This window comes from Dipodomys spectabilis, unplaced genomic scaffold (assembly GCF_019054845.1).
Source record: "Dipodomys spectabilis isolate Male_0828 unplaced genomic scaffold, ASM1905484v1 ptg000095l, whole genome shotgun sequence".
Classification (NCBI taxonomy): Eukaryota; Metazoa; Chordata; class Mammalia; order Rodentia; family Heteromyidae; genus Dipodomys; species Dipodomys spectabilis.
The window spans coordinates 46777786-46793228 of record NW_024870772.1 but is presented as its reverse complement, the minus strand read 5'-3'; the positions used below and the strand labels follow the sequence as shown (position 1 = coordinate 46793228).

General features: G+C 51.2%; 1 protein-coding gene across 1 annotated transcript in view; it reads left to right on the top strand.

Moving 5' to 3' along the window:
• The first annotated feature begins 298 nt into the window (after positions 1 to 298).
• The window catches only part of Gpr149 (G protein-coupled receptor 149), a 38180-nt gene continuing 23035 nt past the window's right edge, over positions 299 to 15443 (top strand). The window contains exons 1-3 of the mRNA XM_042685849.1: positions 299 to 1213; positions 2202 to 2394; positions 3498 to 4009. Of these exons, the coding sequence (XP_042541783.1) occupies positions 299 to 1213; positions 2202 to 2394; positions 3498 to 4009 (1620 nt within the window). The remainder of the gene's footprint in view (positions 1214 to 2201; positions 2395 to 3497; positions 4010 to 15443) is intronic.

The window sequence follows — 15443 nt, the reverse complement described above, 5'->3', positions numbered from 1 at the left end:
CTGTCTGCCTCTCTCGCTAGCTAGCTCGCTCTGTAAAGCCCACTTGCCTTTGACTCTGGACCCCGGCGTCTCTCGCTCTTAAAAGTGAACCCAGTCCAGCCGCCGGGCACCGGGGACGCAGGCCGCCGCCCTCGGGGCGCAGGGGCGCCGGGGCTGCTTCCCGCCGCGGAGGCGCTCCCGGCCGGTGTCCAGCGCGGACCAGTCGGTGCTCGGGCATGGGTTGAGCGGGGTCCGGCGGAGCCGCGCCTGGCGGTCTCGGAGGCGCGCGGGGGCGCGCGGGGTCCGCCGCCCGAGGACCATGGCTGCTCCGCTCAGCAACTCCAGCAATGGCTCGGACGCGTGGCCCGAGGCGCTCAACTCCACGGCGGCGCGCGGCGCTCCAGGCGTCCCGGACGTCGCCCTCTTCTGCGTGACGGGCGCGCTGGCGCTGGCCGCGCTGGCAGGCGGCGTGGGCTCGCTGGCAGCGCTGCTGCCCGTGCCTCGCCGGGGCGCGCTGCCCGCGCTGGTGGCCGCCTGCTCCGTGGACGACCTTGTGGGCGCCGTGGCGGCAGGGCTCTTCCTGCGCCTGCAGTGGCCCCGCGACGCGCCCGGCCACGCGCGGCCCCTGTGCGCCGCCGCCGCGCTGCTCTACACCGGCCAGGGCCTCTCCGGGAACCTCAAGGCCGCCCTCCTGGTGGGATATAGCTTCGTCAGCCTGCGCCGGGCGGCGGGGACGCCGGCGGGCTGCCGGGGCCGTGGCAGGGCGCTGGGCGCGGCGCTGGGCGCGGGCGCTGCGGGCCTGGGGCTGGCCGCGCTGCCTCTGGGAGGCTGGGGCGCCTTCGAGCGCACGGCCTGGGGCTGCCGCGTGGCGGGGCCCGCCGTGCCGCCGCTCTGCGCGCTCTACGCTGCCGCCCTGGCGCTGCTCGCTGGCCTGGCCGGGCCACTCGCGCCGCCGCTCCTGTGCTCCGAGGCGCCGCCGCGAGCCCAGGCCCAGTACCGGGCGATCGCCGGCGGCGCGTCCGTCCCGGACTCCCCTCCGCCAGGGCGCCGCGCGGCCTCTGACCCGGGGTCCCCGCTCGCGTCTCCGGGACCTGGCCCGCCCGACGGCCCCCAGGCCGGAGCCCGCGAGCGCCAGAACCCGTGGGACAGCCGGAGCTTCGAGCGCAGCGTGGCGCAGCGGCGCTTCGCCCTCATCCTGGCGCTGACCAAAGCTGTCCTGTGGCTGCCCATGATGGTAAAGGCTCGGGGAGGGCGCAGGCGGGGGGACCCGCGGCAGGAGCCCTTGGCCTGGGCGGAGGGGCGCGCTCGGGGCCACGGGCCCCCGGGGTGCGGCGCTGCGGGGCGCCCGTGCCCCTGGGGAGTTCCGCGCGCGTGGGGCGGGGAGGGAGCGCGCGGGCGCGGCGGTAACTCTCGGACGGCGCGGGCACAGGACGGCGAGCTCGGCCTCCTCTCCCCACGGAGTCCGCCCAGGCCCCTGTGAACCCGCGGGCGGCCAGAGCAGGAGCCTGTCAAGGCCACATAGGTAAGGGGCGGGCACGTGGCTCCACCTGCGATCCCAGCTCCTCGGGAAGCGGGGAGCCGAGTGTTGCACGCGGGCGGAGAAGTCTGAGGCTCCGGAAAGCCGCCCGAATCTGAAGCGGAGCTGTGGGTCAAGTGGTGGAGCGCCAGCCTTGAGCAAAGAAGCTCGGGAATGGTGTCTAGGTCCAGCGTTCAAGCCGTAGGACACAGACAGACAGAGACAGACCGACAGACAGATAGACGGACAAAATTAATGGGGAAAGCAAAGGAAAACAAAGATGGAAGGTTTTCCTTCCCGCCTCCTCTTGCCTCTTTCCCTCTGCCTGTTGAAGAAGCCCCGGCCCCCGCTGGAGGAGAGGCAGGGTACGGGGGAGACGACGTCCATGCCAGCCCTGGCCAGCCCGGGAGGGGGCTGCAGCGCCTGCGTGGGGATGAGGGCCGCGTGGGGATGAGGGCCAGGGATGAAGGGGAATTTGGAGACGTGCACAGTGCCCCTTCCCCGTGACCCCGGCTGGGGGCGGAGTGACCCCATCTGTGGGGGGGATGACCCTGGCTGGGCGGGGTGACCCTGGCTGGGGGCGGGGTGGACCGGCCCCCTTGCTGATGGAGTGAACGGTACGGGCCGGGGTCGGGAGCGGAGAGCTCGGGGACCCTGGCACCGGGGCGCTGAGCCCCAGGCCGGCCTGACCACCGCGTGTCCGCAGGCGCACATGCTGGTGCAGCACGCGGCAGGGCTACGCAGCCCGGGCCTGGAGACACTCGGCTTCCTGCTAACCCTGCTGGCTGCCTCCGTGACACCACTGTTCGCGCTGTCCGGGCGCTGGGCACACCTGCCCTGCGGCTGCGCCGTCGACTGCGGACGGAACCCATACACCTCAGCCTCAGACGGGAGGACCGGTGAGTGCCCCAGCCTGGGGCCCGCCCAGGGGCGGCCCCACGGGAAACACGGGGCGGCCCCACGGGGAACACAGGGAACACGGGGTTGCCCACAGGAAACACGGAGAACACGGGGTGGCCCCATGGGAAACATGGGGCAGCCCCACGGGAAACACGGAGAACACAGGGTGGCCCCATGGGAAACACGGGGCGGCCCCACGGGAAACACGGAGAACATAGGACCCCCAGGCGGGGCGGAATGAGAATATAAGCGTCGTGTGCAGCGACTGCGCGTGGCCAGCGGGCAGGGTGGGTGGACTCCCCTGCGCGGAGCCCCCAAAGCTGTTCCCACATTAAAAATCTAGAGTGTTCTTCGCTATGAGAACGCCATGGCCTAACACCAACCAGCCAAAAAGGTCCGCCTGGGTCTGAGGAAGGCTCGGAGGCCTTCGTTGTTCGGTTGGCACGGAACCCAGCCAGGCTCCTCAGTCTGTCGTTTTGCATTCTCGGGAGCGTGCCTAGCCTAGAACTAGGACAAAGCTCCACAGCGCGGCAGCCCAGGATCCCTAAACCTGGAAACCATTCCGAGAGCTGCGCACTTTTACCTGCTACCAGTTAGACAACCCGACAGAAGTTAGGAATTCCTAGATCTGGTCACTCACTGTGCTGTATTAACTGTCTCCTTCCTAGTCCTTTGCACAGCCGGGCCCTGGCGGCTAGCGCCTGTCATCCCAGCTACTCAGGAGGCTGAGACTCGAGGATCAGGGTTCAAAGCCAACCTGGGCAGGAAAGATCCAGAGACTCCTATTTCCAGTTAACCACCAGAAAACCGGAAGTGGAGCTCTGACAGGGTGTCAGCCTTGAGCAAAAGAGCGCGGAGACAAGTGCCCATGCCTTGAGTTCGAGCCCCTCAACCGGCACAAAACAGAACAATCCTTTGCTCAGAATAAGCTAGCGCATGATTCTTGCACAAAGAAGATGAGATGAAAGCAGTTCACCCAGGGCCATTTTTCAGTTGCAGAAGTTAATATCCGTGTACAGTCAGCAATCAGCTTCATGGCAGAATTACTTTAGAAATTTTCATGACCCGCTGACCGCGCCGCTTGTTTCCTGTTCCCCCCTAGCCAAGAGGAGAGGCTTCGAGTTCAGCCTGTCCTTCCAGCAGAGCTACGGCATCTATCGGCTAGCGCGGGACGAGGACTGCGCCCAGCACGGCCCGGCCCCGCCCGGCGCGGGCGGCCCCGGGGCTGACTCCAGAACGCACCGCCACGCCGCGGGCCGCGCGAGCCCGGCGGGGATCAGCACCGGACCCGCGGACAGCGCCGCGCGGGAGGAGGTCAGCACCGGACCCGCGGACAGCGCCGAGCGGGAGGAAGTCAGCACCGGGCCCACGGACAGCGCCGCGCGGGAGGAGGTCAGCACCAGGCCCGCGGACAGCGCCGCGCCCGGCGGCCGCCTGGCGGACGCGCGGGAGCCCGGCAGCCGCCCGGGGCCAGGCGCGCTTCCCGACGAGGCCCAGGGAGACGGCACCCCGCGAGACGGCCCGGAGAAACGACGGTCGCCTGAGGAGAGCCAGAGGCCCGGCCTATCCGACTGGGAGTGGAGCCGGAGCAGATCGGAGAGGACCCCGCGGCAGGTACAGTGCTGTGGGGACGCGCGTGGCGTGGTGGAGGATACGCAACGGCACGGTAGGGGGCGCGCGGCGGGGGTGCGCACTGCGCTGTGGGCACGGCGCGGACCGAGCACCGCCTGCCCCACTGACCTCCGCCCTTGGTCTAACAATGCACGGCCCTGCGGTGGCGGTCCAGTCTTGGCGCGGCCCCAAGGCAGCAGTCCTGTTTTGCGCGGCCCCTGGGGGTGGGCCCACTTTTATGGCCGGTGGGACGATTCCCTTCCGGATGTTGTCTTGGACTCGACGCCATTAGGGGATCCTGCCGGGCGGACAGGTGCTGGCTCTGGTGTCACGCACCCTCCTGGACCAGACCAGACCCTGGGAACCCAGGCTTCGCGCTCAACTGTATAGCCCCCAGGGTCCGCTCCTCTCCTGCCACCCTGAGACATCTGGGGAGTCCAGAGAGAGCCTCCCTAAACAATCCTGGCAGTGCAGAGAGAGCCACCCTGAACAATCCTGGGAGTCCAGAGAGGGCCACCCTGAGACATGCGGGGAGTTCAGAGAGAGCCACCCTAAACCATCTGGGGAGTCCAGAGAGAAGTTTTCTTCTTAACCCAAAAGGGAATATTCAAAAATCTCTGGTGGGGAGAGCTGGCGTGTCCTCAGCCACAGCTCCCAACCTGCCTGTCTGCTGCTTCCAAAGCCAGATTTATTCCAGAATGCACCCTAGGGAGACACAGGTGCCCTGCCACTTAGCCCAACCTCTTAAGTAAGGGGACAGGGGCTGGTAGTGTTTCTTTCAAAAATGGAAAGGGTTTGCACATAGTTTTATCTCATTCTCCCTCAGATGCCAGCCTGCTGAAAGTGATCAGCTGAAAGGCTCTTCCCTTTTTGCATTCAGTTTGCAGGGTGGTATTGATACGTAATTGTTCTTTCCTGCTACCTTGGGTCTGGTCATTAAAGTTCCCTCTGTCTTCCTCACTACTGATTTTCTGGGTAAGAGAAGCTTTTACCACGTGATTGAGTGGCAGTCTGTGTTTCCTTCTACCTGCTCTGCAGGGTCAAGAATGTAATTCCGGAAGTATTAAGATAGGAAGAGGCATTCATTGATGAAGGGGTTGGCCACCGGTTACCAAGTATTATTAAAAAGTAATCGGAATGTGAAGCAAAGCACGCACAAGCACACACACACACATTCACATTATTAAACAAGATGACGGTTATACTATTTAGCAGTTAGGAATTTCAGAAAATACCACTATTTGCCAGGGAAACTAGAAGTCAGATGTTGCATATTTTTAGAACAAGATGATTGGAGGAATTCCACTCCATCATCACCGACGTGGCTGGTGTCCTGATGGTGTCCTTGCCCTGCAAATCAATTGGTATTCACGTGGAAAGGGTTGCTCTTGGGGGTGGGGAGGAGACTCTCCACTGCAGCTGTGCGGTGCCCTCTTCCCTCCCCTGCTCAGTTCACAGTGATGGAAGATCTTGCTTCTCATTGATCAGGAGAACATGCAGTTCTACCCTCCCTTCCCCAAGATGGCGCTGCCCGGAGGCAGCCTCCGGGAATGTTGTTGTACTCAACATTGCTTAAAAATAACTCCATTTCTTAAAATACATCTTGTCAGAGTATTGAGAATTGTCATTTAAGTTTCAGTTATGTTTGTAAAGTATGAACAATTGAATTTCCCTAGAAGAATAAGATAGAATCCATCAGAGTTCACTTACATTATTCTGTTCTATGAGAATGGCAAACTACGGCTTGTTCCCATATCCTCCTAAACTAAAGAAGTGACTGTGTGGAACACATGAACTGCCCTCAATCAGGTTTTCCCTCCACCATAAATAATTCACTTTTCTAGTATTCTTCTATTGTAAAGTCTGACGAAACATTAATATTTTAACCTCTGTGGTAAGCAATAGGAAAGAAAGTGGTTGAAAATAAATAGTATTTTTTAAGCAGTAGTAAGGAATCATTAAATCATGGTGTGTGTGTGTGTGTGTGTGTGTGTGTGTGTGTGTGTGTGTGTGTGTGTGTGAATGCATGTATGCGTGTGAGTGTGTTGTGAGTGCGTGTGTGTGTGTGTGTGTGTGTGTGTGTGTGTGTGTGTGTGTGTATGCTATGTGTGTATGCCTGCCCTGGAGCTTGAACTCAGGGCCTGGCCACTATTTCTGAGCTATTTTGCTCAAGAATAGCAGCTCTATCTCTTGAGCCATAGCTCCATATGTGGCTTTTGGGTGGTTAATTAGAGATAAGTCTCACATATTTTTTCCCCCTGGGCTGGCTTTGAACTGAGATCCTCAGATCTCAGCTTCCTGAGTAACTGGGATTACAAGTATGACTCACTGGCACCCAGCTTAAACCATGCATGTAATGAAGTTGTTGGCCTGATACAGCCCTGGCAAAACTGTTTGTGGTCTTTAAGGCTACCACTAAATAAAATTGCAAAGTATTATTATTTTTGTTTACAATGCAATGATACCTTTAAAATGATCCTAACGTGTTAATGGAATGTATTTGGAGTTGACAAGCCTATGAGAGCCTTCCTTTAGCCAAACAGGCCTTCACTGGTAAATATGCCGACTCAGCACAGGCTATATGCAGCAGAAGTGGAGGGGAGTTTTTGCCCCTTTCTTCAAGGAGACGGAAGCTGTATTTTCTTCTGAAAACAGTGTCAGCTCGTATAGCAGTAACAGTCCAAGCTTTAGAATATTGCAGTCATAGTACGAAAGCCTTAGCTATTGGGTTTCTGTGGCTCTATTTCTAAACATTTAGTCTGTGTTTCTGAGCTTGTGTCTGAGGATACTAGGTTGACTACTGTTATTTTTGTTCTTGTGGTGGTGGTTGTTTTGCTAGTACTGACATTTGAACTCAGGGCCTCATTCTTGCTCAGCTTCCTGGCTTAGCCAGCTCTCTACTTCTGCCATGCCTTCAGGTTAGCATTTTGCTGCTTATTTTGAAAATGGAGTCTATTGGACATTTTTTTGCCTAAACTTCCTTTGAATTATGATCCTCTGGGTCTCAGTCTCTACATAGCTGGTATTACACATGGGAGCCACTGGTACCCAACAAGTAGTTTGTTTTTGTACTGAATATTTAAAAAAATAATAGATTTGATTTTTAAGTGTATTTTATGAGCTCTAATTGATTTACACAACATCTTGCTTAATCTTTATTAAAGTTTATATTAGTCAGATTCTCTGTATCTTGACGGAACTTATGGTCAGAATGAAATGTCACATCAAAGTTAATGAGTATAAAATGATGTTACTATAATATAATCACTTTCAGAGATTTGAATAATGTCTGGTAGAATGCATGAATTGAGGGTGTTTGTAAGACTGGAATTCAGGGCTAAACTTGATACATAATTCCTTCTTTAGGAAGAATAAATACTTCATGGTTCACTGTTGAAATGTCTGAACGAATTACTCAGAAATGTTTGTCAGTTTAAAAGGTTTGGTATAGTATGATCACTAATGTATGACTTTGCTTCTGAGAGAAATGATGGTTTCTAGAACCCCCTGTGATTAATGATCATCTATGAGTGTGGAAAACTGAACTTAAGATAATTTATTTTTATTTTTGTATTTTTTGTGCATTTCGGAGCTTGAACTCAGGTCCTTCGTGTTATTCTTGCACTTTTTTGCTCAAGGAGAGCATTCTGCCTCTTGAGCCACAGCTTCACTTCTGTCTTTTTTTGTTTTTCATAGTTAATTAGAGATAAGCGTCTCAAGCGCTTTTCTGGCTTTTCTGATTGGGCTGGCTTCAAATCATGATCCTTGGATCTCAGCCTCCTAAGTAGCTAGGATTAACAGGTGTGAGCCACCATTGCCTGGTTGAACTTAAAATAATTTAAAATATTTTTTTCTTGTTTCAGTGATAAACTCAAAATTATCCATGAATCTGAGTGAAGTGGTTCATGCCTATAATCTTAGCTACTGAGGAGTCTGAGATGGGAGAATCATGGATCAAGCCCAGCCTTGGAAAAGTGCCCATGAAACTCCTTCTCAACCAAATAACTGAGTGGGGCAGTATGGAATGGTCATCCTTGATAAGGCAGGAAGCCTAAAACAATAGGATGAGAGTCCACAGGGGCCCATGCAGGACATCATACCTTATCGTAAAAGCACCAGTGCAGAAAGGGCTGGGGGTGTGGCTCAGAGGTAGAGTGCCAGCCTCCCTGAGTTCAGATCTCCGCATCACCCACATAAGTGCCAGGGGATGCCAATTGATTTTCTTTGGATATCTTCTCCTAGGGTTCTAAAATTCCATGCATCAGGAGCAAATACATTGCATCCCTGCCACGCAGATACATCTATACATGCACGATACATCTCTACATGATGATACATGCGTGATTATGCCACCAGAAGTGTGAAAGGACTTCCTTCACCCTGACAGTGGAGTAGAGAACACAAACTCTGAAGCGAAGCAGGAGAAAGTGGTTGTGTTTGAGTCTGACCACAGACACTCAGCCTTAGGAGTAAATAAAGCCAAAAGGAACATGCTTTTTACTCACTTGAGAATAAATCTTTTTTTTTAATTTTGAGGAAAATGTCTTCTTTAAAAAATAAGTTTACAAAGCAATTCATTGTCAGCATCTGTTTCTATAATTGCTTAGAAAGCACTATTATTTTCCTAATGAGTTTTTATGGAATAGTAAAGTAAGTAGCTTAAAGTTAGCTGGACTTTGTATATACATATGAGTTAAATGGTGATTATGAAAATACTTATAATCCTAGTTACTCAGGAGGCTGAGATCTGAGGATCGAGGTTTAAAGCCAGTTTTGGTGGGGAAAATCGGTGAGATTGTTATCTCCAATGAGCCACACAAAAGCTGGAAGTAGAACTGTGATTCAGGTGGTAGAGCACTAGCCCTGAGCAAAAAAAGCTCAAGGACAGTACCTAGTTCCTGAGTTCAAGACTCTTGACTGGCACCAAAAAAAAAAAAAACACACAGAAAAAAGAAAATTTGGGTTTTGGCCCTACTGACTATTTAGCTGTAGTATAAGAACAAAATCAATTATTTCAATTATTTATCTTCTCAGATAAAACAGCTTCTTGTGCCTTTCTTTTTACTGTACTGGTACTGCATCTAGAAGAACAATTCTGTGTGCAACATGAAATAAAAATATAAACAGCCGTGCACTTCAGTGTTCATATCCCACTTTCTCCAAGTAGCAAAGCGAATGTGCTTGGTTGTACTGAGATGCTGACACTGTGCTTGTTTGTACTGATAAGCTGACACTGCCCTTGGTTGTACTGAGATGCTGACACTGTGCTTGATTGTACTGAGAAACTGACACCATGCTTGGTTGTACTGAGATGCTGACACCATGCTTGATTGTGCTGAGAAGCTGACACGATGCTTGGTTGTACTGAGAAGCAGACATTGTCCTTGGTTGTATTGAGATTCTGACACTGTGCTTGATTGTATTGAGGCACTGACACTGCTTGGTTGTACAGAGATGCTGACATTGTGCTTAGTTGTACTGAGACACTAACACTGTGCTTGCTTGTACTGATAAGCTGACACTGCCCTTGGTTGTATACTGAGATGCTGACATTGTTCTTGATTGTACTAAGGCACTGACACTGTGCTTGATTGTACTGAGATGCTGACACCATGCTTGATTGTACTGAGGCACTGACACTGTGCTTGGTTGTAATGAGATGCTGATACCGTGCTTGGTTGTACTGAGAAGCAGACACTGTCCTTGGTTGTATTGAGATTCTGACACTGTGCTTGGTTGTACTGAGATGCTGACACTGTGCTTGGCTGTACTAAGGCGCTGACACTGTGCTTGATTGTACTGGGATGCTGACACCGTGCTTGATTGTACTGAGGCACTGACACCATGCTTGGTTGTACTGAGATGCTGACACCGTGCTTGGTTGTACTAAGACATTAACACTGTGTTTGGTTGTACTGAGATGCAGACACCATGCTTGGTTGTACTGAGATGCTGACGCTGTTGGGTGTGTTGAATGGTGGCAGCTCAGTCTTCAGCAGCAGCTGTGTGGTGCACTGGGCACAATGAAATAAGCACCCACCGTGGATCACTCAATGGCCATGTCTGGCACCAGAGGCCCACAGATGCCTGAGGCTGCTCCTATTCCTAAGTGTTCCATCTTCCCTATTTTCACTACAAATGAAGCTTTCACTAGACTCACGGGTGTGACTGGCTCTCCTTGTGTGCTTTGAGGGGGTTTATTGTTGCCTAGTACTTTTATACCTAAATTATTTATTGCTAAATTAGTTTTGTACTATCAGTTTTGGAGGCACGGTATAACACTTGCAGAAGTGGAATGGAGACTACTTTTTTTGTCACCAAGTCATACGGCTTCCTTTTCACTTTCCGCCTGACTGTACTGTGTTGGTTACTTCTAGACTGTGTATGCTCTGAGGGAAGCAGGCGGCATCTGTTCCCGGACCTCCGTGGGGAAAAGGCTCGCACGTGCTCCCATTAAGGAAGCTGCTGGTGCTCTCTACCTGGGAGACCGCTAACTTAAACTTTTGGTTAAGATGATGCAGATAATCATGACAATTGGTGATGAGATGGTGATTAGGTAATTACTATGTTTCACCTGAGATTCTAAATGCTCTGTATAATTGCTCATTTAGCTTTCATGAGGACTCTGCGTGTTAGGCATGGCAGTTGAGTTTTACATGGGAAAAAGCAGACACAAGGAGGTTAAGCCTGTGGTGTGTCAGATCCAGGGAGCAGACACCAGAGACAGTTGTCCTATTCACTACTGTCTGTGACTTCAGAGAGTTCTGATGGCCAGCAAATCCTTCTACACTGAATTCAAATGCATTCCTGTCTCAGTAGATGAATATCACCTGGGAAACCTTTAAAACTGTCCTGACCCCATAAAAAATTCCTATTTCATTGAGATTTGGTTGTCTATATGTTTAAAATTCCACATGGATGAATATTTGCAACATATATAATCAACCGAGAACTTGGGTTTAGAAGGTGTACTCAAGCACCAGTAAATAATAAAATAATCAATAAAATACAAGCAGAGCATTCAAATAGTCATGAATATGCAAAAGTACACTTCGTCATTAATAATCAGGAGGTATTAATTAAAATAGACACTAAAATAGTTGAAGTTAAAACAGTCTGACAACTGTGGAAAAATGTAGGGGCCCTCCAAATGCTGGGGGCATAGTGCTGGAATCTGTTGTGGCACACAGGTGGTAACCATCCAATCTCCAAAAGTGAACATGAATGTGCCCTGAGCTTCCCAGGGCTGTGCAGAATTGCACTTTGCATTTTAGTAGCAACCTGTCCCACCGGTTATTTAAATCCAAACAGATTAAAGTGTTAATAGCAATTTCCTCAGTTGCACTCCCCTTAAGTCAAGGGCTCAGTCTCTGTCCATGGTGAGCAGAGGGGGTGTGGGGGCTTCTGCTGGGCTGAGCTGCAACACATTCCTACTTCTGGTGGCGCAGCCCTTAACACCCTGACACTTCGATGTAGTCCAGCAGTAGACAGTGAAGTCACACTCTCAGCCTCCTGCTTCTCCCCACTCGCTCTTGCTGGCTGCTCTCTTGTGATGCATTCTATGCGCACATTTTGTAAAAGTAACCGGACAAAAAGATTTCTGAGTTCTTTTCCCCCCAAAGAACCCACAGTCGTGGAAAACATCAAGTGTCTCAAAATCTGGTTCTAACCACGGCTACGAAGAGGCAATGAAGCTTAAACTGAACCCACAGCCCATAAAATGAGTTTCACAAATACAGTGATATATTGGTAACGGGAAATAAACATACCCTGTAATAGTGATTAAAGTGTGAAAGCAGACACACTGGAATGGTGTAGGGATGTGAACACAAGTGACAGTGCTGGAGGGGTGGTCGGAGTGGGGAATGGATGAGCAAGTGCAGGGCCGGGAGCCCTGACACAGAGCCATGAAGCTTTCCCCTCCCACGGGGCTCTGGCTGCGCCCTCCTGACTCTGTTCCATTTCTCCATTTTCATGAAGTTAAAAATGAGTGCAAATTGCCTAGATCATTCTGCAGCGCACCGCTTGCCAGGTCCGGCTTCTGCCTCCCAGCCCACGGAGACAACTCTGCTGCCGCTGCACCGCCTGCATAACCAGGTCCCAGGTTCCCTGAGACTCCAGACCCTGGAGGCCCGGGCCCTACTGTCAGGCCCGAGGACACATTGCTCTTTGAGCTGTTGCTCCTATACTGTAGGTTGTCATTGACAAATCTAAATTCAGTTTCGGGGCACTATAGGCAAAGTCAGAGACGTGTCAAAACAGCTAGCAAATTAACATCACATACTAACAATTATTACTGATTTGTGATAGGCACCAATTTTTAAGCTGTTGGAGGAATTAAAAGGAAGGAAAAGAATTTCTGAGAAGAATGATTTCGCATATCCTTCTCAGTAAAAATAATGCTTGAAGCCGGCCTTTCTTTCCATGAATCATAGAACTGTAAGTGGTAAAACTCATAACACATTTATCTGGCAAGAGAGTCGAAATTCTGTGGTATTTTTCTACCTCTTTATTAGCATCAATTAGTTATACAAGAGGCTTTCATCTGGGCACATCTGATCATACTCAGTCCTACATCACTCTGCCTTCTCCCCCTCTCCCTTCCAGGACAACCCCGGCAAGCTCCGCAGTTCCGTCCTCATGCTTGTACATGAAGCATTTTGGGCATATTCTCTCTCTCTCTCTCTCTCTCTCTCTCTCGTTCTCTCTCTCTCTTTCCTACACACACACACACACACACACACACACACACACACACACACACACACACACACACACACACACACACACACACACACACACACACACACCTTCTCTCACTTCTTCCTCTCCCTTCCCACTAGTACCCAGGGCCAGAGCGGACTGTCATTCACTGTATTTAGGGCCTGTTAATTGTTTAAAGGATTTCACTTGGCATTGTACGCATGCACTTACAGACTTCAGTCCTCCCCTGCTTTCCACCTCCCATCACGCCCAACGCCATCATCCAAGGTCTCTCAAAGCATTTCGTTTTGTTGTCCTCACTCACAGACACCTTTCAGTAATGCTCACTGTCTGACACTGTCTTTCTATGGCATTTTACTTTGTTGTTTTACGGAGCACTTTACAGATCTGTGTGCCACCCTTGGGCGGTGCTGATCTTCTCTGTGTGATTCCAGTCTTAGTTCATGTTCTGTAGTATTTTCATGTAACATTCCAGTGTATATCTTACAACCTAGAATTCTTTAGGAATAAACATTAGCCTGGATAAAATGGCAATTAATGACCATGTTGGGTCTTTTGACACTGTTACAAAATTCCTAAGAGAAGCCAGCGTACTTCTGGGAGGATTTCTGGTGTGGGCCTGCAGCTTCAGAGGGTACAGTCCATGGCCTGTGGGCTCTGTGGCCTGGGGAAGGGGTGGAGTATTATGGAGGCCACCACGGTGGTGGAGGGCAGCCAGGAAGCAGAGAGAAGATGCAGCGAAGGGCAAGATAAGCCTTTCATTTCACAGGGGCTCCCTCATTTCCTCCAGCCTCCTGACTCCACTACCTCTCACTAATGCCATCAGATGATGAGCCTGTGGATGAGTGACTCCATTGATGAGGCAGAGGCCCAGGATATGGTCACCTCTGGGTGGCTTGGATCCGACAGCTGCAGACCCAACCCTACTTGCACACACGCCCGGGAAGAGTCCAAGCGGATTCTAAACACGAAGTGATGTTTATTACTCCAAGTCATGACTGACAGTTTTCAAATACTGGTGAGAAACGAGAGGCCCAATTTAGCCATATTTATCTTTAAAACAGTAGTATCGTACAATAATAGGGTTCCTTTTCAGTGTGACTTAAGCTCAACTTTCACACGAGGATCCGTTTTCTTTATAAAGAGAATAATAAAAATCACTGAGGCTGTACTCTTTTGCAAGATCTTCTGATTCTGGATGTGGCCTCTGGCGTATGTCTCATGAGTCCGAACTTGGGAGAAGAGGCTTCTAGAGGAACATATCCCACTATCTGGGCCTGTGAGTCCTGTTCCCTCCTGGACATTAACATTGTATGAGGAGCCTTGAGAACGTGCACACTTCAGAAGCAGCAAATGAGAATTGGAGCAGGCTGGCGCTGGCATTTGATGGTTTTTAAGTAATTAATTCCAATGGGAAGCTTCAGCTGAGCATCACCAGCCCAGAAACCAAGGTGATAAAGCAGTGGTAAGAGGAGCCCTGGTGCTCCTCACACCCATACCTGCTCAGTCCCCAGTGCTGAAGTCTCACTAGCCAGCCATGGGATGGATGAACGCTTTGTTATCCTCGGGTCTGGGCACAGGTGCATACCACAGGGCTGTCCTCAGTCCGCTCAGCGCCTTGGGGCCAGGCCAGGAGCACCCTGGAACAGGGTCAGTTCCCACCCCAACGGAGTGCACGTGGCTCTGGTAATTGTGTGAGGTCAGGAACACCATGGAAGAGGCTCATCACATCCTTTCCACTGGTGACTCCACGTGCTTCATTTTCCCCCGTGACGCTCGAGGGGGCCATGTTTTCTTTTCTTAAAAGTTATGCCCAGTCAATTGCTGTTCCTAGCCATACATGTTCGAGACCACACTGGCTTCTGTTATAGGAACAACTGTTCTGATGGTGTTGCTTTGTGCCTGTGAGAAGGGAGAATGAATGCTGAAAGCAAGAAAAATACCAGAGACAGGTGTGATTCATACACTGTCACTGACTTCCCCATGGAGCCTTTAAGGAGTCAAGGTTCTTCCCTTTTAAAGTCTTTGAGGAGAGTGCAGACTAGAAGAAATCAAGAGATTAGCATCTCCCCCCCCATTGTGCTAACTGTTCTCTCCTTGGTGGTCAGGAGCCAGGTAGACAAACACTGCCACACAGCTGCGAATCACTGAAGACGCTTCCTTTGGCTCTCACCAATTGATGAAAACTCCACAGGTGTGACACTGGACCTGTGGGCACACCATTTACAAACAACATGAAAACCTCTTTATTGTGATTTCCATATAGCCATTTGAAGTCTCAGTGACACCTGACCAATTTTGACCAAAAACTTGCATCCTCAGACAACCCTGCAGAGCCAACTCATCATTTCTGTGCACTAATTCCTTAGGCAAAACTCACTTAGGCAAGACATGTGAAGTTCCTGCTTCAGGGACATGAGACTTCACTCCCATCAGATAATATCTCTCAAATTTTCATGTTCGATGCTATTTTTGAAGCAATTCCTAACACAGGGGGCATGCTTTTACTTTTCACATGTTTTGTTCACATGTTTTGCATGACTTCCGAAACTCTTGGCTACCAGTAAAATGAATCAAGCTCCAATATGTAGCGTTTGCTGACTTTCTTGGTGTGCACGGTCTCCAGGGTTAGTTTCACAATGCCAGTGGGAACAGAGTGGAAAAGAGATATATAGTAACACTAAACTATAGACACAGTAGGGCAAAAAAATCC